Source organism: Phascolarctos cinereus, unplaced genomic scaffold (assembly GCF_003287225.1).
Source record: "Phascolarctos cinereus isolate Bilbo 61053 unplaced genomic scaffold, phaCin_HiC Scaffold_726;HRSCAF=1367, whole genome shotgun sequence".
NCBI classification, from domain to species: domain Eukaryota; kingdom Metazoa; phylum Chordata; class Mammalia; order Diprotodontia; family Phascolarctidae; genus Phascolarctos; species Phascolarctos cinereus.
This window is the reverse complement of record NW_027556098.1, coordinates 185815311-185840836: the sequence shown is the minus strand read 5'-3', so window position 1 is coordinate 185840836 and position 25526 is coordinate 185815311. Positions and strand designations below refer to the sequence as shown.

The following is a 25526-nucleotide window of genomic DNA, read 5'->3' as shown; positions in this document are numbered from 1 at the left end:
CCCAGACCAGTATCCTATTTTGGGTATTCTGATGAAGCTGTAAAAATTCAAATTTGAGTTTCCATCATAACTTCCTTATCTTAAAATATTTCTTTAATTTTTTCCTCATTTTAGAAGTCGAAGTATCTCTAACATGAGTGCAAGCTGGCATGATACTCATGTCCTTGTGATCTCAAAACTGCAGTATAGCAATGTTTTATGATGCTTTGTGAATTATATGCAAACACCACTTCCAACACTAATAAAACTAGTGCACAAACCTCTGAGTTTGGTGTCTACTATGAAAATGAAATTGATATGTCCGGGAAACAGTACATTTATGACTCTCAGGATTGCCTTCTCTAGTAGCCTTTTGGATGCAGAGTGTACTCCCCCGTGGACAGTGGTTTAGGGGAAACTAAGAGTTAGCAATAAACAATTTAGCCAGCTTTTGGTTTTGTCACTATAGGGATAATAACAGATTTCTCTTTTTTTGCATGTAGAGGTCCCTTTTTATATTCTTTAAACTATGAATATGTAGTTTCAACTTTCTAGCCTTAGATATACATGTCTTTGCTTATTTTACCAGCATACCCAGCAGCAGGTGAAGAAGGTCCTGGGAAAAATTACTGATAGTAAGAATAAACTGTCCTATGAGAAGGGGAAGCTCCAGGTACAAGATTTCTCAAACTTTGGTTGTTTTCATTAAGTATTTTTTTCTCTGTATGCAAGCTAATTAAATCCAGCTGTAAAGTTTTCAGTTTTTCAATAATTTTCACAGAAAATATAGAGAACCTCTTGTTCTTTGCTTGATTTAAAAAAAATTTAATATAGTACTTTCCCAATAAAAATAGCTCTAGGAATTGTAATCTAGTATGGATGGAATGGATTTGGCATTCGTTCACTTATTCAACAAGCATTTATTAGGTTTCTTATATACTAGACATTGTGCAGGTGCTAAGAATACAAATATAAAAGCAAAAGCAACCTTGCCCTTAAGGAATTACATCCTGCTGTTGTATATGGTGTATACCTTCATATAGTAGTTGGAGGGAAAAGAGACACCAACAACTGGGGGAATTAGGAAAGGCCTTTTGAAGGACAGGGAATTGTACTGAGTCTTGAAGGGAGCTAATGATTCCAGGAGTCAAAGCTAAAGAAGAGCATTTATGGAGGTAAGCGATGGAATGCCTTGTACAGGGAAACCTAGGTGGACAAATTTGAATGGAACATGGAGTATGTGAGGATAAGTAATATGTAATTGTCCTGGAAAGATAAATTGGAGCCAGATTAAGAAGGACTTCAAACACCAGAGGCATTCTTGAAAAGAGAACTGAAAGCTTCTTGAGAAGAGAACTGGGCAAAAAAGAAAAGGAAAAAAAAAGAAAGAAAAGAAAAAACTGAAAAAAAGAAAAGAGAACTGACAGATCTGTAGCTTAGGAATATCAATTTGGCAGTTAAATGGAAGATGTTTGGAGGTTATTATAAAATTCTGAGGCAGGTGATGAGGATCTAAACTAGAGTGGTTGTGATATGATGGAGGAGAGGGAATATATGCCAGAGATGTTGTAAAGGAAGCCTTGATGAGTCTTGGGAATTGATTGGCCTAGGATTAGTGAGAGTGACTAGTCAAGAACATCTAAGTTGTGAAACTTAATGACTAGAAGAATAATGGAACCCTTAACAGAAATAGGCAAGTCAAGGGGAAGAATAATGATAATAGCTCACATTTATATAACACTTTAAGATTTAAAAAATTATTTCCTCATAACCACTCTTTAAAGTGGGTAATTTTATTCTGAGGTATCACCTCACACCTATCAGATTGGCTGATTTGACAGAAAAGGAACATGACAATGTTGGAGAAGATGTGGGAAAATTGAGATATTAATGCACTGTTGGTGAAGTTGTGAACTGACTGATTCAACCATTACATAGAATAATTTGGAACTAACTGTGCCCAAAGGGCTATAAAACCATACATATATACCCTTTTATCCAGCAAAACTACTAGTTCTGTGTCCAAAAAGAGATAAAAAACAAAAATGAAAAGGACCTACATGTACAAAATATCTATAAAAGCTCTTTTCTGGTGGCAAAGAATTGGAAGTTGGAGAGATACCGATCAATTGGAGAATGGCTGAACAAGCTATGGTATATGATTGTGATAGAATACTGTTGTGCTACAAGAACAAGGAGAAGGATGCTCTCAGAAAAAGTGGAAAGATTTATATGAACTGATGCAGAGTGAAATGAACAGAACCAGGAGAACATTGTACACAGAAACAGCAATATTGTAAGATGATCGAAACTGTGAATGATCTGGCTGTTCTCAGGAATACAGTGATCCAAGACAACTCTGAAAAACTTAAGATGAAAACTGCTATCCATCCCCAGAGAAAGAACTGATGGAGTCTGAATACAGATCGAAGCATACTTTCATTTACTTTCTTTATTTTTCTTAGGTTTTTTTTAATTTATATTTTCTTTTACAACATGACCAATATGAAAATATATTTTGCATGATAAGACAGGTATAACCTATATCAAATTCCTTAGTTTCTCAATGAAAGGAAGGAAGGAGGGAGAGAAAATTTTAAAAATGAATGTTAAAAATTGTTTTTACATGTAACTGGGAAAAAATAAAATTCTAAATTTTTTTTAAAAATTAAAAAATAAGTGAGTGGCTTTAAAGATAAGCTGTTTTACAAATAAGTTATCTCATCTAGAATATAAATCTATTAATCCATCTATTAATTTAAAATAAAATACATACCACTTGTTAGCCAGGCATATTTGTAAAAGAAAAATTTTAGAATATTAAAATAATATAAGATAGTCATTAGAATGTGAGTAATTTTTAAATTTATTGATTTTACCACTGTAAAGAAATGTGGGCTGAGGATACTCAGAACTTTGGGAAATAAACTGTCTTAAATATAAGAGATAATTGGCTAATTAGAGGAAATATTAAAGGAAAATCCATATATAGAATCCTTAAAAAAGCAATAATTTTGAATGCTGTTTTAATTGGTATACTACACATATTATAAAAGAAACCTTTTAGTATTGAATTGAAAATGGATAATATAAAATTTGGCACAGCATTGATTGTTATTGTTTTAGGGGTTCAAGTAAAGTGTTAGGTAAAAGGAAAAAATAGCACTTTGAAATTATCAGAATTTAAGAATATGCTTTTCATACCCACAGTCATGTCAGCAGCTATTGCTCTGACTTCCATTATACAGTAAATGAGTTTAATTCAAATTAAAATCTGAATTGAGGAAAAAGATAATTTAGAGAAAGACTGTTTATATTGCTATAGGCTTTTTGTATTTCCACAATGATACAGGGCATTATTTGTTTATAAACCATGAGAAACACATTTTGAGAAATTAGGTAAACTAAAAATTGTTTACTGCCCATTATCTAATAGAGTTAGCTATTGGGGGTTTTTTCCCACTTTAGAACCCACAAAAATAATACATTGTGAAAGAATAGTCAAGTTTGCCTTTGTGTCATTGGCAATTTTGCTTTTCTGAAATTGTGGTTCATCATAATCTGTAGCTATATAGCATCAACAGAAGAATAATGATGTTTAAAGAGCAGCATTTATGTCATTAAAAAGCTTCTGATTGTTGAAAATACTACGTAGTTTCCCCAGTGCAATCAATCCCATTCTCTTCCTCCTTGTCTATTCTGGGTCTAGCTCATTATCCATCGGCAGTGCCTAAGATATTTACATACTGAAAGATAGTTTAATGGGCTGTTTATCCAACTTCATATCATTGCCTAGACAACTGGCATTCCTAATCCATTTTGGTTTTTCTGTGTGGATTGTTAGTGAGATCTCTTTAGTAGCTATGGAGTAACTGTGCATGCTATGAATTACAGAGAATCTTGTAGATACTTTGTAATATTATGCAGCTTGCTCCAGTCAGCACAAGATCATCAACAAGTATGAGGTACTGGAACACTCATTACCTATTTAAAAAAATCTTTCTTCCACTTCTGGATGAAGGACTAGATATTTTGTCCAGCTCTCACAAGCTTTCAAAACTCCCAAACTGAGGAATTATGTACACAAGATAAAGCAATTGTAGCTTTCTCAGTAGGCTAAAACACTAAGAAGCCTAACAGTGTAATAACCTGATTTATATCAGAGAAGGCTAATCCCCAGAAGGCTCACTTGCCCTGCCCTCCTTCACTACCATTCTCTGGTAGTATGGCACAACCTATCCTACCAACTTGTGCTCTGGGATCCATTCAGCAATTTTCTTGCTGCTACTATTGGCGGTCAGCATAGTCTGCCCCTACACTCATTCCACCATGCAGTGACGACTAGTAGCAGACCTCAACTCTGCCCATCTCTTATTGAAGAGGAGGAGATAGGAAAATGGAAGTGAGCTCTGCCTGGGACAGTAGCTCCTTGGAGCAGCGCTCAAACAGGGAACTAAAGAAAAGAGGAAACTGGGATAGGATGCAGGCAAGTGTGTGGGGCTGCACCAAGCCTGAAGGAAAGGGGACTAGCATCCAACAGGGGTCAGTTTTGGTGCTTCCCCAAAAGTCACTTGAGACTGATTTTTGTTTTTGTTTTTTAAAAGGTGACTGTCCCAATGTGAGCTGAGCTAGCTATTTGTTCTAGCCTCTGGAGAAATTCACAGTCAAAGGGGAAAGAATCAGAAAATGAGCAATAGGAAAATATCAGGAAAAAAGACTAAAATTACCAAAGATATTGGGAGAAAAACAAATCAGTTATAAACTAGAGCTCAATCAGATAAACCAAAAGGAAATATATTAAAAACACCTATACAAACCCAAACATCTCTAAATAAAAATTGCAAAACAAAGAAAATTGAATCAACACCTGATTGGGCAGAGGACCCTGTGGATTCCCAAAAAACATTGAATCATAGCAGGATATTTCCAGATGATTCAAGAAAGAAATAAGAATCTTTAAAGCAGAATTTTAAAAGAGAACAGATGGCAGAAATTAAGGCCTGCCCAGCAAAAATAATAGCAAAGTAGAAATACTTGAATCTAGAGTGGTCAGTTTTTCCAGAAAAGTAAAAGAAAGAAAACCTGATTGGTAATACAAATTACTTAAGTGAAGGACAATTTGGGAGGAAAGAAGCAGTTTGCATTGTTAAAAAACATGTTCTGTATGTAAGACAAACACATTGAACTCAAAGACAAGACGTGTAGAAACAACGAGGATCATAGTCTTCACATAACATGACAAGTCAAAAAAACCCCACAATGCAAGAAGTAAAACAAGAAAACTGTCCAGAACTATAGAGAAAACAAGTGTCAATCAAAAGAATCCATAGACTATCTCCAGAAACAAAAAACAAACAACTGGTGCTTAAAATTTCAAGGCATATATTGATTAAATTTAACAATTTCATTTCTGCAAGCAACCAGACATTCAAATGTAAAGAGAAGGGAATTTAAATAGCATGAGAGTATTCTACACCCACTAAAACCTGCAGAATGTAACGGAATAACATATTCCAAAATGCAAAAGACCTTGATGCAACCCAACATTACATAACCTATAAAAGTGTACTAAATCATGAATGAAAAATGATGGATGTTCAATAAAAGAGAAGCATTTGAAATATTCCTACAAAAAAAAGAAAAAACAGACAAGAGGAAATTATTCAATTTGTAAATGCCCCAGACAACAAATCACAAAAAGGTGAATAAATACAGCTACCTGGGAAACAATTAACAAAGTAAATTAACCCATCTCTTGTTTGTTCTTTGTCCTTCGTTTTTGAAGAAGACCAGTGACATGAGGAGGATGCTGTCTTGACTTGCAAGTGAATTGGATTTAAGTGAGGCAGGGCTGTACAGAGTCATCAGCCCTGCTCTCTCCTCTGGAGCCATCTGGGTCCAGTGGCAAGATGCAGATCAGGACAACTGGAGATGGCCCCAGATGCAGTGGGAGACCTTGGCCTTTTTAAGTTAAAATCTCTCCCAGGTCTCAGTTTGTCTGAGGTAATGCCCATTCAATGATTAAGGCTAAGTTAAGAAATGAAGCAAAGAATGATCTCTTTTGCCTAGTTAAAAAAAAAATCAATTTGGGAGGGGAAGACCCTCAGCCCTGCCTCACTTAAATCCAATTCAGTTGCAAGTCAAGAGACATCACCTGACTTTCCTGATGTCATTGGTCCTCATGGAAAACAAAAGACAAATAACAATCTATCTGAAGTAGTAGCTGCCCCACTGGGGACCCAACTGGCCAGTTCCAATTGGGCAATGCCCCACACCTTTAGAAACTATTAAAAGGAAAAATAAAAAAAAAAAGTAGAAAGAGAAAGACACCTATAATGTTAAAATCACAACAGAAGTAACAACAGAGGTACCAGTTAAAGATTTCTTTCTAAAAGTACCCAAAGGGTTAAAGATGAAAGGGGAACTTAAATAGGAAAAATAATGGTGCAAGAACAGGCCTGAAACACTATGGACTAAAAATATCTTGACTAATTGCCCTCTCTTACAGTTGAATCTGTTTTTTTGGTGGGACTAAACAACAAAATAGAAGAGTCCATAAAAGGGGAAGGGGAAAGAGAAGATTGAGAAGAATGAATGTGGTATCCTTGGCATGTCATTGGTAAATAGTGAAAGGAAAAGAACACCTATAGTCTCTCAAGAAAAGAGTCTGTCATAAAAGGTGAACTGGTAAAAGGAGGGATTGAAATGAGGGGAAAGAAAGGGTTAAATCTTAATTCACTAGTGGGAGTTAGTCTCATTGAAGAGCACTTTTATGGAAGGAGAAATATATTCTGTAATAGGAGACAGGAGCTTTACTATATAAACCTACAGGGGTATGGTGCTCAAGAGATTACCTTTGAGAGAGTTTTGTGCTTCCAGTGACAGTATCCTGCCTCAGGAGAAGAAGAATCTGTGGTTCTCAAACAACCAGCATTCAGAAGAGTGAGAAGGCATTGATTCAGAGAGATTTCATGGCAAATGGGCAATAGTATGATCATGGGAGAGCGGAGAGAGGGTTGAAATGGACCGTGTGATTAAGGACACAAGGAAATTTCTACCATGAGGCCATACAAATATTCTGTCTACTACAGGAAAGATACTTGTAAGAGTTGGACAAAATGGAAAAATGGAAAGGTGATAAGATCTATGAAATTATTTAGAAGAGGTAACTAAAAATAGGACTTTAGAAGCTTTGCTTCTATGAGGAACACAAACATTAAAGAAGAAAATAAATAAATTTAACTACCATGACAGAAGAATAAAAGTTGACAATAAACAGAAGGGAAAGAAAATTAAGGAAGAAAATGAGGATAATGGACTGTTAGAAGAAGGTGCTGAAAATGAAAAAAAAAACTAACAAAAGAAGTTGAAGTAGGCAAGAGAGTAAAGATTTTAATTAACTGCTTAGCTGAGAGAAAAAAGGGAGAAGCAGATAACTAAATAAAAGAAAGGAAAAGGAATGAATAAGTTAAGCAAAACTTAAAAACTAAGGGAAAAGACAAATAAGGAGGTGGGACTTGAGAGTGAGAGGAAGAGAGAATAGATTGCCTTAATTAGAATAATTAGAGAAAATTGGAGGAAATATAAACCTAACTCATAGCTTTATATGTAAATGGATTAAACGATCCAATAAAATGAAGATGACAAATTGAATAAGAAAACAATACCCTGTAATCTCTTACTTTCAAGAAACTTACCTAAAAAAGTAAAGACATCCACAGAATAAAAATGAGATGCTGGAACAAAATTTACATGCTTCTTGTGTATCCAAAAAAAATAAGAGTTGTAATCATGGTATCAGACAAAGCAAAAACAAAAATTTACAAAATAAAGATAACAAAGAAATTACTTTATTCTGAGAGGAACCACAGACAGCAAACAAATATGTAATATGTATATGCTCCTAATGCCATAGCTCTGGATTCATAAAGGAAAAAATTAATTTAACTACAAGATGGCATAGTAACATAGTATTAGCTAGAGATTTTGATGTTTCTCTCAGATTTGAACAAATCTATCAAATATAAAATAATAATGTGATAGGAAGAGTAGATAGGTTGGACATGTGGCAAGAGCAAGAGTGACAAGTGGAACCATACACTGTTACCCTCATGATATCAGGAGAAAGCAAGAAAGACCTCTAGCATGCCAGCTATGTTGAAGTTTTGAGACACTATGAACAAAAAACACATGGGATAGGTAGTCATTGATGGGCTGCAATCTGAATCTTTGGAGAGAACTCCTAAATCACTGAGATCACAGATTTGAGTATATTTAGTCAGATCTAGCCATTCTTTCCAATGGCCACTACCACTTTTTCACGTTTGACATCAGGGACTGAGGTAGCAAGAGTTGAAATGTGGGGGTTCTACTTGTCTTGCTGATGATAAAAGATGGCCTCAGGATCTCTGTACTCTGAATTACAGGTATTAATACATGGGAGGTAGGATTCATTAGACACGAGATAGGAAAAATATCACTTGATTAGTTTACTCATTTGATAAGAGAAAGGGACATATATATGTGTTGTTGTAAATGTTCTGGTCATGAAGGAGGTTGCTGATCCCAGGGAGTATATGTCAACAGTCACTTTGTACTTCTATCCCTCTCTATCATAGCCCAGGAAATAAGTTGATGATAGAACCAAGAGGACTGATAATGATTTCCACATTCTGTAGTGCAGGACTCAGTCCTGAGAATCACAGGGTCACTTCACTCTACAGTTCCTTTCTCACAATTCCAGTGCAAGCTTAGGATGTGACCATGGTCTTAGCCAATATACTGGTATAGTAGTCTTTTCAGTGACAGCAAAGCTTATCTAATTGGGTCCTGGTAGTGAAGGAGGCTAGAACAGTAAATGATTTGTAGATAATAGCAGACAGCACACAGTGATACAGGGCAGGGTAGTTAAAATTTCCAGTGAGGACAAGGAGAAGGAATATGTGGAAAGAAGGCCTTGTCTTACTTGTTTTGCCCAGGCCTTAGACCTTTAAGGGCTGATTAGACTGCATTATATCTATGATTTCATGTTCAAGCATAGTCTTTAGTTGTAAAGCAGGGAAAGGCTATATGCATTAAAGTCCGCCTTTGGAGGAATTTTATATTAACCAGTATTATGAAGGGAGGGTGGCTCTCTAGATTTGACAGATTGTTTTTCCCTGCCAGGCTTTTGTTGATATATTAACCTGAATATGTCTCCCTAGCTGGGCTCTGGAGAGCTGCACCTATATATACTTGTTGAATGTTTGTATATCTTTGCTTTGTGTTTGTTTATGTTTAGTGGGGTATAGGGTGTCTTCAGTGAAGACTAGTACCTCTGGTGTGAGGGCTGCTTTCCATCTGTTGTATCCCCTGATCCACCTCTCACCTGTGGCTCCAAGAAACTGTGGAATGCACAGCAGCCGCACCCAGTAAACTGTTTTGGCAGATTGTCTAAACCAGATTGAGGGTAACCAAACCGTTGGTGAGTTAGGGGGATGTCTATCCCCAAGCATGTGAAGACTTCCCCTGGTGGAATGGGTGAATGAGAACAATTTGTTCCAGTGGCCATGAAGCAGCTGAAGCAGGCTCAGTGGAGAGCTTAGAGCTGATTAGACATCAGATGGTTAGACATCAAAGACACCAAGGACATCCACTGTATCTCAAGCCATCACCAATCATCTTGACTCTGTCCTGCCCCTGGACTGTGATGACTCTGGAAGGGAGAGCAAGGCCAATGACTATGCAATTCTGCCTCACTTTATCCAGCTTATGTACAAATCAGAAGACATCATCCATACCATTTTACCATTTTTACCTATCTCAAAGTCCTGTGGTGTCAGGCAAGGGACGAAGCAGCAGGTATGGATACACTTGGAACTGTAGTCACAACCTTGCACGCAGGCAACCCAGACCATAGGGTCATCTTCTCACTGGAGGTAGCAGTGGGATTCACCAGCCTTCTGGGTGTGTGAGCAACCTTTTAAGCATTGCACTGTACACCTCCTACTAGAAAAGTTACCCTAAAAATTATCTGCTTACACAGTCCTGGCCTGATTACCATGGCAGGTGGGGATCCCACCCTGTAGTCAAAACAGAAAAAAATATGCAAAAACTTCTGCAAAGATGATTCCACTCACCATCGGCACGTGGAATGTGCACACATTTATAGACAACACAAAATCCAATAGACCTGAAAAACGAACAGCTCTTATTGTGAGAGAACTCAGCAGGTATCACATCCAAATAGCAGCCCTGAGTGAAATAAGGTTGATAAATGAAAGCCAGCTTACTGAAGTCAGAGCTGAACACATGTTTTTCCTGGGATAGCCACAGTGAAGGGGAGTGCCATGAAGCTGGTGTAGGTTTTGCAATCAAAACCAATCTAGTCAACAAGCTTGTATGCCTACCAAAAGGAGTGAAAGACAGGCTCGTGACAATGCAATTGCCACTTGCAGGGAAAAGCCATGCCATCATCATCAGTGCCTATGCTCCCACCATGACAAACGCTGATGAGGTCAAATAAAAATTGTATGAAGACCTGGAGACCCTTACCATCAATGTGCCAAAAAAGGACAGGCTTATAATTCTGGGTGACTTTAATGATAGAGTAGGCTCAGACTACCAGACATGGCAAGGAGTCCTTGGGAGGAATGAAGTTGAAAACAGCAGCAGCAATGGTCACTTACTACTGAAAACTTTTGCATCTCATGACCTTCTCATCACCAACACTGTCTTCTATTTACCTAAGCACAATAAAACTTTGTAGATGCACCCTTACAGCAAACATTGGCATTTAATAGACTATGTGATTATAAAGAGAAGAGAAAGACAGGATGTCAGAGTAACAAAGGCAATGTGTGGTACGAGTGCTAAATTGATCATAGACTTATCCTTTCCAAGCTGAATGTCCATATTCAACAAAAGTGATGGCCCCAAGGCAAAATGACTACCAGAAGAATTAATGTCAACAGGTTAGAGCCTTTCTCTGAGTGGGAACAGCTTGTTGCTAACTTGGAGGGAAAGTTGAGGTAACACACAGTTGGCAACAGTGGAGCAAAAAAGGAGTGGGCAGCTTTCAGAGATTTGGTGAACAGCACTGCATTTGCTCATCTGGGTCAGAACACTTGCAAACATCAAGACTAATTTGACGAAAATGATGGGGAAATTCAGAAGCTGCTAAATGAAAAACAAGAACTCTGCAGGGTTTACCAGCAGGATAGTTCATCCATCCCTAAGAAGGTAGCATTTCACTCCATCAAAAGTAAAGTACAAGCAAAGCTTAGAGAAATGTGGGATTCTTGGCTCAATAAGAAGGCAGATGAAATTCAGTTTTATGCTGATAATAACAATTCAAAGCACTTTTATGATGCCCTGAAGGCTATTTATGGGCCAAAGATCTATGGTGCATCTCAGCTAATCAGTGCTGATGGAGCCACATTGATTAGTGATAAGGAAGTGATCCTAGAGAGATGGACTGAATATTTCCATAGTGTTCTCAACAGACCATCAGCAATCAACGCTGAAGCCATTGACCATTTACCTCAGGTTGAAGTCAATCCCTCCCTAGCTGAATTGACAACTGAAGAACAGGTTTTGAATGCCATCAGGTTCCTTTCTTGTGACAAAGCATCTGGTGCTAATTCTATTCTAGCTGAGATTTACGAGGTGTGTGTAAGGGGTCCATTGCTCATACAAAAGTTGACTGAACTTTTCCAGGTTATATGGTAAGAGGAGGTTATCCCCAAGGAGTTCAAGGACACTTCCATTGTCCATCTCTATAAAGGTAAAAGAAATAGATTGTCCTGTGACAATCACAAAGAGGTCTCTCTCTTAGTCATTGCTGGCAAGATTCTTTCCAGAGAACTCCTTAATAGGTTGATCCTTCACCTGGAAGATGATCAGATGAAGCCAGTATGGCTTCAGAAAGGGCTGAGGAACAGTCGAGATGGTGTTTGCTGCCCAGAAACTCCAGGAGAAATGCCAGGAGCAGAACAGAGGTCTGTACACAATGTAGATCTGACCAAGGCCTTTGATGCTGTCAGTTGTGAGGGCTTACAGAAAATTGTATCAAAATTTGGTTGTCTGAAGAAGTTCATCAGTATGGTATATCAATTTTACAGTGGCATTCTTGCCCAGGTTCTGGTTAATGGATGATGCTTTCATGCTTTCTCAGTCATGAATGGAAAGAAACAAGGCTGTGTGCTTGCTCCCATGCTTTTCAGTATGGTGTTTTTAGCCGTGTTGTCAAATGCCTTTAATGAGGACAAGCGTAGCATCAAGGTCAGTCAGCTACCTTACTGTGGTAAATTCTTCAACTTGAAAAGGCCGAAAGCCAAGATTAAAGTGGAGAGAGTATTGGTGGATGATTTTTTGTTTGCAGATGATTGTGTACTCCATGCAGCGTCTGAAGCTGAGATGCAACAAAGTATGGATCAGTTCTCTGTTGCTTGTGCTAATTTTGGCCTAACAATTAACACCAAGAAAACACAGGTGCTCCATCAGCCAGCACCACACCGTCCATATGTGAAACCATCAGTTACAGCATATGGAGAAATTTTGAATACTGTAAATAAGTTCTCTTACCTTAGCAGTATACTTTCCAGGGATGTACACGTTGATAATGAGGTTGGTACACCCATTGCCAGAGGTAGCTCAGTGTTTGGGAGACTCTGAAGGAAAGTGTGAGACAGAAATCTTATAGACTGACTACCAGATTGAAGGTCTACAGATCTGTTGTGCTGACCTCATTGCTGTATGCCTGTGAAACCTGGACCAGCATCATGCTAGGAAACTGAATCACTTCCATTTGAATTGTCTTAGCAAGATTCGGAAGATCACCTGGCAGGATAAGATACCAGACATTGAGATCCTTTCTGAACTAAACTGCCAGGCATTCAAACTCTGCTTAAGAGAGTACAACTCTAATGGGATGGTCACATTGTTCGAATGCCAAACACATGCTTGCCAAAAAGACTTTTGTGGAGAGCTCACATAGGGCAAGCTCTCACATGGTGGTCAGAAAGTGACACAAGGACACTCTCAAGGTTTCTCTTAAGAAAATTGGAATTAATTGTGTGACGTAGAAGACATTGGCACAGAACCACCCAGCAGGGCGTGCTGTCATTAGAGAAGGTGCTGTGTTCTATGAACAAAGCAGAATTGAAGTAGCTCAAAATAAACTCGAGATGTGCAGATTTAGGGAATCCACCCCAAATGTTCACATGTACTATTTATGCCTGACCTGTGGTAGAGCATTCCAAGCTCATTGTTGGTCTGATCAGCCACAGTCAGACACACTGTAACTTGACTCTAACATGGTGTTGCCATTTTGATCTTCTTTGAGAACAAAGGACAACAACCAAGTTTATATTTAGTAAAAGGTTTGTTTTTTTTAGTTTACCTCATTGGTTTAATCTCTCCAGATCTGGATTTCCATTTGGAAATTTGTGCATCAAGCACAAAACAAGCTGTTAATTTCTGAATTGTTCTGGAAATGGGGGCCATGGACCTGTCCTTTTGGGATATTCAAAGACAGAGGGTGGATGTAAGTGCTGGAGGTTTGGCATCAGCTTCTAGGGGAAAATACTAGTAAAAGAAAATATCTATACTTTATCAATTTCTCATTTTTAGGAATTGACAGGTTGGGTCAGCTTGGTGCTTTAGTGACACCTTCTCTTCTTGATCCTTTTTTCTAATCTGTTAGAATATGCAAATTCCTCAAGAATAGAGATTGTTTGTATCCTTATTGCCTAGCACAATGCCTGGTATCTAGGACATGCTTAATAAATGCTTATTAATTGGTTATTTTTATATTTGTCTAACCAGATAATAGTCCAACATTCTGACTGCACACAAACATGTTACATCTACAACCAATGACTTCCTATCACTAAAAATGTAGTCATTTTTTGTGATGTTGTGTTATTTGCTACAGACATCTTCCATTTCTCTTCTCAGATGAAGTAGTCACTTGACTAAAGTTCAGCTCTGATGCTTTATTGTGGCATTAAGCCTGGGCTTCTTGCAGGCTGTACCAATGGAACACAAGCTTTGGCAGGTCCTGCTAAGCTTGAAAGGCATTAGGTTTAGCCTTTTTGTCAAAGAACTAGCCTGTTTGAACGTCAGCTTACTCAGGTATAAGCAGGTTGGCCACTGGGTAGTAGTTATTTTTTAGCCATATGGAGCCATGAAATAGAACAAAAATGCAAAATTGACCTCAATCTTTTAAGGCTCCCTTCTGCTTCCATAATAGCATAGAAGCGGAAAAGGAAGTAGAAGATACCAAGTATCACACTTTTAAAGACTGTCCAAGGGTAATTAATAAAACTGTTTCAACGTGTTGCCTCTATCAGAGCAAAGACTGTCATATTGACATACTACTGCAGAATTGATCTATATAATTATTGGACATTTTACTATAAATAAAATCCAAAGATATTAAACATTTCACAACTAAATGGAAGATGAACTGTCAGTTCTTTGAAGAGATAAGTAAAGAAGTTGGTAGAGTTGGTTCCATGATGTTCCCAAAGGTAACAAGAAAATAATTTTGTTATCTCAACTTTTAGAGGTCATGATAACCTAAAGCATACACACCACCATAAAAAATAAGTATAGCTTATGTATAAGTATCCAGTATAAGTATCCATTACAGAGGATAATAAATAAGTTATATGAAGAACTCAATAAGATCTTCTAAATCAAATCAACAATATACCTTGATATTAGGTGACTTCAGTGTGAAACCAGAAATAAAGGAAAATATGATTTGAAATCAAGGAACAAAATAGGCAAAAAAGGCTTAAAGACTACTCAGAAATCTTATACCTGTATATCATGAGGTGAAATAAGTACAGACCCATAACTTGTTTTTGTCTATTTTGCAGACATTGGCATTTATAATCACCTACTCTAGATTTCCAAAATATTACTTACACAAGTCTGTTGAAGTAGAGAAATGTCCTATAAAAATCTCATTTTAAAATGTGAATATGTAAGTGGCATCAAGTTAAACTTATGACAAACTATAAAAATCTAAGTTATTTTCATGTATTATAAAAATACATCAATTTTGTGAAAATATCAAGGATTCTCCATATGTTCCCAGCCCCTTCAGCTTGATTTCTCATTTTCAACTTCTTTCTCTTTCTATTCAGCCTCTTTTTTTGGTAGAAGTTGAGGGTTCATGATGTTTATGATACCTTTTTTTTTCTATTTCCCTCTAGACAAAAGTTAAACAGCTACAAAAAGAAATAAACTCTCTTGCTGATGCACGTTCAGAGAATGACGAACTACGCAAGTTGAATAAAGCCCTGGAGACAAAATATGCTCAGGTATGATTAGTGCTTGGAAAGTTAGGTAGTTGCTATAGTATAATTATCTCTTAATAGACTGATCTCACACTCTTCCAGTGAAATCGATGTGCTAGCACCTAATGCCATTCAAAAATTTTTTTTGTTGTAGACAAACTCAGAACTCACTGAAAATAAGATAAACCTACAAAAAACAGAAGCTCAGCTAAAGGAGGTATAAAAATAAGTACACTGATTTTTTGCAAACCTATTAAATATACCAACACATAAATAGGTCATGCATATTGGAAGTTTAACCTCAATAGTCTTTGTTCTTAAATTAAAATACAAATAGCCATTAATACAAATATGTCCTTTTTTTTTGTGTGAGGCAGTTGGGGTTAAGTGACTTGCCTAGAGTCATACAGCTAGTGAGTATTATGTGTCTGAGGTCAAATTTGAATTCGGGTCCTCCTGACTCAAGGGCCGTTGACCTATCCACTGCACCACCTAGCTGCCCCTATACAAATATATCCTTTTGGTTAAGTCATATAGCAGCTTTATTGGACCCTCAAAAGAAGAAAAACTTAAAGCTTATTTGACTTAGACATTTTCTTTGTAAATACATTGAATTTACATGACCCTAGACAGAGAAAAATCCAGAGCCCTATTAACAAAGGACTGTTTCATACTAGGTCATATATTGTTTTTCTCTACAAGAAAGAAAAAATCAACACAAGGATAACATGGTGAAGATTTTTTAAATAATTAGTGGGAAAAACACCTCCAGTAATGGGTTTCAAGCTAAAGCAAATGACAATCTTCAGTGAACACAAAAGTACTAACCAGACATTTCAATATACAGGGGAAAAATATTGAACAAGTTCTTCCTCTGACACCTTTAGCTGTGTGACTTTGGTTAAATAATTTCTTTAGATCTCAATTTCCTCATCTGTAAAATGGAAATAATAATAATACTTGTACTCCCTAAGTCACAGATTTGTTCAATTCAGCAAAGCATTTTACTTGTATGCCAGGCATTAGGTGCTTGCATATAAAAATAAAAGTCCTTGCCCTTAAGGAGCTTACATTCTATTGTAGGGAAATAAATACATAGATAATAAGCTACCAAATATGTAAAGAAAGTATATATAAAAGAGGCAGATCCAAGATTACAGAGTAGCAGAAAGTACAGCTGAGTTTGCTGCCACAACTCCTCCAAACATATAAAAAAATGCGTCAGACTGAGTCTTGATTAGGAAAGACAAGGAAAAAAAATCAGTCATTTTTGTATATTGTGTCAGTATAGAGAAATAGGTAGGAGTTCTGCAATGATTTGTAATGACTTTATGAAGCATTACAACACAGGGAGAAATAGAGTACCAAGACAAGATGAGGTCCCAAGTCAAGCACAGGTAAGCTTAAACTAGTATAGAGCTCAGAAATAGGTGCAGACTGGCAGCTCTGTCCCTTACTACCCACTTCCAGGTCACAAATCCAGAACTTACTGAGGAGGGGACCTGAACCTAGGGGTGTCATTCCTTGGTGAGGTCACAGGCCTGAGGCTGTGTATTGAGCAATGAGCAGATTCAAAAACAAATAGAATCTATATGGTTCATACTCCTGGGGTGGAACAAGGTCTTAGTTCCAGTTTCCAGTTCATTCTGAAATCTTTAGCAGCAGGAATCCCAGGCCAAAGTAGAGCATGCAGTTTTATTACTATGAAACAGCAGAACTTTTCAGCTGGTTAATACTGGCTGAATCCTACAGTAGTCTAGTGGAAATGGGACAAGTTTACAGGCCTTGACTCAGACATGAACCCAGTTCAGGAACTTGCAGATTTGTGCATCAGGGCACAAATCAGACTTTTCCCTGAATCAGACCATTTTGGGAGCACTAAAAACTTGCAGATCCCCAGCCTGAGCCATCCCTGGGATCATTCCTGGAATAACACAACACTCAATATCCCAAGAAAGCAGCAGCAAGACCAGCCCAAACATTCTCTCTTGTAGTTCACAGAGCCCAGCCCTGACAAAATCTGAAGTCAAGAAGTAGGTTGGAAGAATGAGCAAACAACAAAAATTAATCCCCCCATAAAAAAACTATTATGACAACAGGGCCCTCAAGACACACACCTAGACGAAGATTCCAAAATATCTATAAGTAAAGCCTCAAAGAAAAATATAGTTTGGACACAGGTTCAGCCAGAATTCCTGAAAGAGATGAAGCAAGCAGAAAAAAGAGTTAGGATGCTTTTTATAAATGAAATGAGAACACTAAAGAAAAAATTTTAAAAAGAAGTGAGAGGTATGGAAGAAAGAATTGGAAAGGTACATAAGGGACGCAAAAACTTGCCAAGCAACAAACTCCTTGAAAATTAGAATGGACCAAAAAGAAGCCACTGACTCCATAAGACAATAAGAAATATTAAAACAAAGTCAAAATACTGGAAAAATTTAAAAAAAAATGTGAGGTATCTCATAGCAAAAACATCTAACCTGGAAAATATATCAAAGAGCAAAAATTTAAAAATCATTGCACTACCTGAAAGCCATCACTATAAAAAAGAGTCTAGACATTATATTTCATGAAATCTTAAATGAAAACTTCCCAGGTCTTTTAGAACCAGAGGGCAAAGTGGAAATAGAAAGATCTACCAGTCACCTCCCAAAAGAACCCCCAAATGAAAACTCCTAGGAACATTATAGTTAAAATTCAGAGCTTCCAAATCAAAGAAAAATTACTTCAAACAGCCAGAAAGTACCAAGAAGCTGTCATAAGGCTCACACATGATTTAGTAGTCATACTACAGAGGAATGGAAAGTTTGGAATATGATATTCCAGAAGGCAAAGGATATAGGGTTACAAATAAGTATAATTTACCTAGCAAAACTAAATATGTTGTTATGGGAGGATAAATACACCTTTAATGAAATAGAGGAATTCCAAGTATTCCTGATTAAAAAATAGACCAGAGTTACATAGAAACTTTGAGTACATACATAATAATCATAAGAAATATAGAAAGGTAAACATGAGTAAACAATCATGAGGGCTAAAGAAAGATAAACTGTTTGCATTCTAATATAGGGAGATAATTCAATAAATTCCCTCATAGTTCTATTCATCATCAAGGGTTATAGAGGAAGTCTAATTAGACAGAGGGCCTGTGAGTGGTTTTGTTATATCTTGATGATCTTAAAAGAGGAATGGAAAGGGAGAATAGTAATATATTGCAGGGAGGAGAAGGAGAGGAAGGATAGGGAAAATTATTTTGTATAATCAGGATATGGAAGTCGATACAAGAAGTCAATTTTAAAAAGTAGGAAGGGGGGATGGGCAATACTTGAACTTCGTTCTCATCTGATTTGATCAAAGGAGGTAAGAATACACACAATGAAGACAGAAATAATTTCATTTAACAAGAAAAGTGGGGAAAAGGGGGAACAAGAATAAGGTAGATTGAGGGAAGTATTAGTCCTAAGCTAAACAAGCTTCAGTAATGTACCAAAATATTGATAGCAGCTCTTTTTGCAGTGCCAAAAAATTAGAAAATGGAGGGGTGCCCATCAACTGAAGAAATATCTGAACAAGTGATGATATATAAATGTGATGGGATACTATTGTGGTATTAAAACATTTATAAAGGAGATGGTTTCCAAAAAAACCCAGAAAGTCATATAAACTTATACATAGTAAATTGAGAACAGTAATAATAATATTGTAAAAATAAACAACTTTGAAGGACTTAGGAACTCTGATCAGCACAATGACCAACCACTATTCCAGAGGACTCATGATGGGACAGGCTACCCTTCTCATAATAGGTGAAAAACTCAGTGCCAAGTGAGACATTTTTTTGAACGCTGACAATGCAAGAACTTGTTTTGCTTGATTCTACATTTTTGTAACAGAGGCTACGAACTACTGTGTTTTTTTCTTCCTCAATTAGGGGTGGGAGGGAAGTGTGAGGAAGAGAAGGTAGGTTTTTGCTGATTTAAATTTTTAATTTTAAAAAATACAAATATTAAAATGTGTCTCCTGACTCTCAGCAAAGAGGTCATGGACTAGACAGGTAAGGGATGAAACATATTTTTTCAGATATGGTAAATGTTTTGATTCATCTTGCTTGACTATTTATCTGGTAGAAGAAAGGGCTCTGTGGTGGGAGGGGAAAGCAATTAATGGGAAGTGACTAATGCAAAAAAAAAAAAGACCATGAATATATTTTTAAAAGAACATACACACACACACAAAGTAGTTTTGTAGGTAGTAGAAGGCAACACTAATAATTGGGAAGATTAGGAAAAGCCTCATGTAGAAAGTAGCACTTGAACTGGAAGGAAAATAGTAATTTCAAGAGGTGAAAGTGAGGGGAAAGAGTATTGGAGAGATGAGGGACTTGTGCAAAAATAGAGGGAGAAGATGCAGGGCCAGGTACAGAGAACAGCAAGTAGGTTAGTTGGCTGAAATGTAGAGTTTGAAAAAGATAGCTTGAAGCCAAATTGTGAAGACAAGACTTTGTAAGCTCATCATTATCATTATGATAGATAGATAGATAGATAGATAGATAGATAGATAGATAGATAGATAGAGCAAGTATTTATCTTACTAAACAGTTACTATATTCCAGCCACTGTTGTAAGTTCTGGGGACACAAATACAAGCAAACAAGACAAACTGTGCCCTATACATTTTAATCAGAAAAGACTATACGTAAAAGAGAGCTAGAAAAGGAAGAGGGGGACCTCTTCCACAGAAACATGCTGTGTAGCTGTCCAGAAAGTGAGGTGAAGGCCAAGTTTTCCTGCAAAATAAGTCAAAATCTCACCTATCAGAACCTTCTGTTCCAGGACGTATTCCAAGTTAGTGGTAGGGTAAGAGAGGTGTGGATGATGACTAGAATGTAGGCAGCCCAGTGAGGAAGTGGCTGGTAAGTATTATTGATGGGGTGAGTTGAATTTTTAAAATAAAACTTAAAATCATGGCATCCTGAGAAGATCTTCAAGATCATCTAGTCTAAGCCCTTATCTGAATTGGTTGATTAATTGATTAATCTCAGATTAATTAAGTGACTCAGCTACAGTCACACAACAATATTAGAACTATACTTCCAGTCCCCTGACTGCCAGTCTGATGTTTTTCCACTGTTCCATGTTGCCTTTAATTTAGAAGCAAAAATTCTGTGTATATGGCGCCTGGCAACCAATGACTTACAATTTGTCTTCACACAGAATTCACTTAAAGTTCCAATCAACTGTCTGATCATGGTGATGAGCGATAAGGTCACAAAATTGTAAAAGGAGACTTCATTGGACAAGTTACACTGAAGATAGTGTTTTGACAGTTTAGCTTAAGAAATTACATAGGTCTTAGTCTTCAGTAGGGTATTCTCTGAAGTGTGATTTCTTCATCTTCTAAATATCTTCTACTATTAAGTTGGACTAAACATTTAAGTAATTTCTGCTAAGTGTCTACCTCCAAAAAAATCGTGTTTTTGTTGATTAAATTATTCTAAAATGGTTTTTCCATCAAGAAGAAAGAAATCTGTGGAAAGACCAATGTCTGCAAAGTCCACTGAAAGTTCTGCTAGGCCTACTTTAAACACTGGAAAGGAAAGAATTTCAACTGTTGGTTTGCCCAGTGTTATTTCGAGTCCTTCACGCCGAGTCAGTTTTGCAACTTCCTTACCTTCTGTGAAGTCCCCTCAGAATCTGGGGGACTCAAAGGTCTCTTTGAAGACTCTTTTGAATGCTATTAAGACCATGGAGGGAAGGCTGGAAGGTAAAATAGATATTCTGGCTGCCAGACCATTAACAACTGAAGAAACATCTGAAATTTTAAAAAGAGATTTGGTGAGTGAAGACCATGAGCATTTAAAATGATGATTAGGAACCTTATTACATTTCCAAGTATAAAACCAAGAAAAATTCATACAGTAAGTGAAAATATACAAAGGTAATACTTAAAGGGGCCTTTCAACATACCAACAAGATTTAATTATATAAGAAACAGATCATACTGAAATTGAAAACATAAGGGAGGGTTTAGATAGATATCAGCTCCAATTCTGGCTAATGTCATGTAATCACTTTTTTACTTTGGAGATCAAGATATAAAATTTGACAATTTTAATCCTATAAGTGCATGTATACAAAAGGAAAAATAGTCTCTGATCTCAAGGAGTTATCTTTTATTGTAGGGAAATAACAAATATGCAGTTAAATAAATACAAAACATATAAAAAGTATATAAATACAAAGTAATTTTGTACATGATGGAAGAGAACACTAACAACTGGAGAGATCTGGAAAGGCATCATGTAGTATGTGAAACTGTAGAAGGAATGTCATTATTTCAAGAGGTGGAGGTGAAGAGATGTTTTAAATGTCATTTTTAGAAAAAAAATTTACATTTTTAGATATCTCCAAACTCAACTCAGGATATATTTCATTTAACAAAGCTTTGGTTAAATGATTTTGTAATTATATTTTATTCTACTTAAATATTTGACTATTTCTATGCAACTTCCAATTTTATTTCAAATAATTGAGCATGGAAAAGTATGTTTAGGTTTGAGCTAAACATCTCTGGTAAAACATCTTCAATTGATATTAAAAATAGAAGGAAATTAATATAAGTGTTGAGTTCTGCATGCTTTCTGTAAACATTACAGTAAGAAGGACCCTGGTGTATATATTGCTGTTAATGGTTGTATTAAAGCTTAAAACAGGAATTTGTGGGTGCGTTTGGTAAGACCTTGAACCATGGTGATAATTGGCAAAATGACACTTCTTTTTTTGTACCTTTCCTGGGAAAAAGCTGGGGTATTAGAATCTACAAGGCAATACCCCTCCCTTTGAGTCAATTGAGTTTCACTCCAAGAATACTAAACTTCAAATATTTGAAAAGAAAAAAGTTAAAGGAAAAAAAATCTTTAAGGAAAAAATAATTTTCAAAATAATGATTATCTAGTGAAATTTACTTGATATACTAAAAAGGGAAAAAATTGAGGACAAAAAAGTCTTTTGTTGCTGTTGGGGGTTTTTCTATTACCCAGTAGAAAATAAACTAGTCCTAGTTAGAATTTCTGCAGTAGATAAAGCACTGGATTTAGCACCAGAGGACCTGAGTTCACAACCTCTCTCTGCTACTTGTGTGACACTGGACAAATCACTTAACCCCTCTAGGTCTATTTACTTGACAGAAAAATGAGGGGATTGGACTAGATGACCTGTAAAATACCTTCCAACTCTGTCTGTGATCCCTGTGCATTTCCAGCTTCATTATTACTCTGATGTAATGCTACTTTCTAAGCTGTTTCAGTTCTATTAAGCAAGTCTTCATTTCCCTGTCACCTCCAAAAAAGTTACCTGTATTTTAAAAAAAAGAGCGTAAATAATGTTAATTTCTTCCTTGTTCTACATTATAATCTCATTAAAATTATTTATTTATTCCCAGTGCAGTCTCTGTATGAAATTTATAAGCTATTTTTGCCCATGTATTTATTTCCTTGTAACTATAACAAACCATCATGAGGGGAAAATTTTATCTTTTGTAAAATCCAGAAAATGTGACTATTGTTAATACTGTTTTAATATTTTTAACATTTATTTTCTAAATTGCCCTAAGTTTCTCATTCTGATCATTCACCTCCTATATTTTGCAAAGTATTAATCATTTCTTTTTTTCTCATAAGATGCAAACTATTCTTGAAAAGAATGAAGACGATTTTTCTCGGGCAATTAAATCCCGTGATGTGTCGTCAAGAGAAAGTCATAAAATGAGGGGGCACCTGGAGGCTTTGGAAGAAAGGGAAAGGAGCAAGGCAAGGAAATTGGCAAATCTTTTTTGAAAGGGTGGGAAATATCCTGTTACTGAAACATGAGCGAAAACTTTTCATGAGCCACATTCCTTATGTTGTTGCCATAGTTGGCAAGGAGGAAAACTAAACAAAAAATAGACTTGTCTCTAACCTGCTCGATGTTTTTTACCCCTTAAAGGAAAGATAGCTTTAAACTACCTTTGAAGTATTTTCCCTCCAAAATCCTTTTTTTTTCCTAATTTTTTTATCTGTGACTTAGATTTTGACTTAGAAAGTCAAAGAAAGAAGCCAGACATTTTCTCTGTTGGAGTTTTTGTTTAAAACCTTTAGGCCCCAAATGAAAATAACTTGCCCTTTGATGTTTATGTTAATGTAATAGAGAGCTAATGTTAATTTAAAAAGTCAAACTATTAAGACAAAGTAGATGCCAATCAACTGGGGAATGGTTAAACAAATTGTGGTGCAGGAATGTCATGGAATGTTATTACTACTTCATAAAAAGCTATGAATATGAGGAATTCAGAGAAGCATAGGAAGACATGTAAGAACTGCTGCCGAATGAAGTAAGCAGAACAAAACATGCAGTATACATGACCAAAACAACATAAATGGAAACAATACAATGACAACAACAACAAAAAAAACCAACCTAAATGCTATGTAATTTTAACAATCAAGCTCAAATCTGAAGAAGAGATGAGAAAATGCATTCCTCCCTCTCTTCTTTGCAGATAATGGGAGTGGGATGGAAAGGGGGATCCTCTGGGTATAGATCATTGCATCAGATTTAGATGATATGTTTGTTAGTTTTGCTGAATGCCTTTTTTCCCCTCTACTTTTGTTACAAGTGATGATCCACTGGGGAAGGGAAGGGAGGGACATTTTTGGAAATGAAGGTGATGTAAAAAAAAAATCAATAAACTTTAAAAAATTTATACCTTAATACTGTTCCTACTTTGCAGCGTCATTCTTAAGAACACAGCTTAGGACCCTTCTCTTTGATATCAATTGCTGAAAGATTTACACTGTGGAGAGGGCTATCCATTATATTGTTCTAAGATAATTTTTCAGTTCATAATGAAGAGCAGAGCCAAGCTTTTTTTACATAGGATGATATGGCACACAATTGAATGGAAGAAATTTTTTAAAACCCACAGGATTCTCTTTTTCTCCCCAGCATCCTATCATGCATTTGTCTATATACATTGAAAAATAATCCGAAGCATGCTGCCTTCCACATACATGCATTGGCCCTCTGAAGACTCAGAAACAAGGTTGGTAAAGCACCAGTTTTATTGCAATCAAACTTGTCCCTCTTATTTGATTTTACATTAGATGGGAAATTTTCAGCGACAGCTGGCAGAGGCTAAGGAAGATAACTGCAAAGTCACAATCATGCTGGAGAATGTACTAGCTTCTCATAGTAAAATGCAAGGAGCTCTGGAGAAGGTGCAGATGGAATTAGGGAGGAGGGATTCAGAGATTTCGGACCTCAAGAAAGAGAGGTATCTAAGATTTCATTTGTCTAATTTTTCTCCACGTTCCTTCTTTTTATCCAGTGTTATAAAATTACTTTTTACCTTTGCCTTTTTTGGAGGCTAATAATATGGCATTTGAAGAATAAGCATATTTTTTCAGGTCAGAGGTAGAAGTGAATGTGGTTTTCAGAAATCCAATTTCAGATTTCATTGTATTGGAGCAAAATGAAACATAATGGAATGCTTGCGATTAATCTTCTTCAGCACAAATTCTCCAATAAACTAGAATTGTTATTTGATGAATGGATTATAGCTTTACTCATCCTGACTTCAGGTCTATCAAGTATAGTTATAAAGGTAATTCAAAGTAAATACCCACTCTGGGTGGAACTTAAGGCCGTGCTAGAGATAGCTCTAACTAGCCTACCAGCCCATTTTTAACTTTTCAATGTGAGCATTTACACCTAAGAAATTGGCAATCATGGGGCAACTAGGTGGCAGTGGATAGAGCACAGGCCCTGGAGTCAGGAGGTCCTGAGTTCAAATCCGTCCTGAAACACTTGATGCTTACTAGCTGTGTGACTGTAGGCAAGTCACTTAACCCTGTTGTCTAGCCAAAAAAAAAAAAAAAAGAAAGAAATTGGCAATTACTAAAAATCAGGGCTTGATTTATTGTTCTGTGGATTGAAAGTGTTAATCATGCAGATTAATCTTAAAAATATGTACGCATACATTTGAATCTGGCTGTTGAATTAGAATTATATATCAGAAATAAACTTCTAAGGTGATCAGTTCTGAGAGCTAAAGACTACTTTTTTGTCATAGACTTTAAGTAGATCAGCTGAAATTGTAACTCCTTTATGAGTTTGAAAATACATGCTCCATAGATAACAGGGCCTTAAAAACATTTTTTGTTATCACTTGAAACCACATCACATACCTAATCTTGATCACAGGGGACAGATGATGAAA

At 36.4% G+C, this 25526-nt stretch overlaps 1 protein-coding gene across 1 annotated transcript in view; it reads left to right on the top strand.

The window, feature by feature from the left end:
• CCDC150 (coiled-coil domain containing 150) overlaps positions 1-25526 on the top strand; it is a 120808-nt gene that overhangs the window by 42677 nt on the left and 52605 nt on the right. Inside the window, exons 14-17 of the mRNA XM_020993626.2 lie at positions 569-652; positions 15186-15293; positions 22951-23079; positions 24412-24581. Coding sequence (XP_020849285.1) covers positions 569-652; positions 15186-15293; positions 22951-23079; positions 24412-24581 — 491 coding nt within the window. The remainder of the gene's footprint in view (positions 1-568; positions 653-15185; positions 15294-22950; positions 23080-24411; positions 24582-25526) is intronic.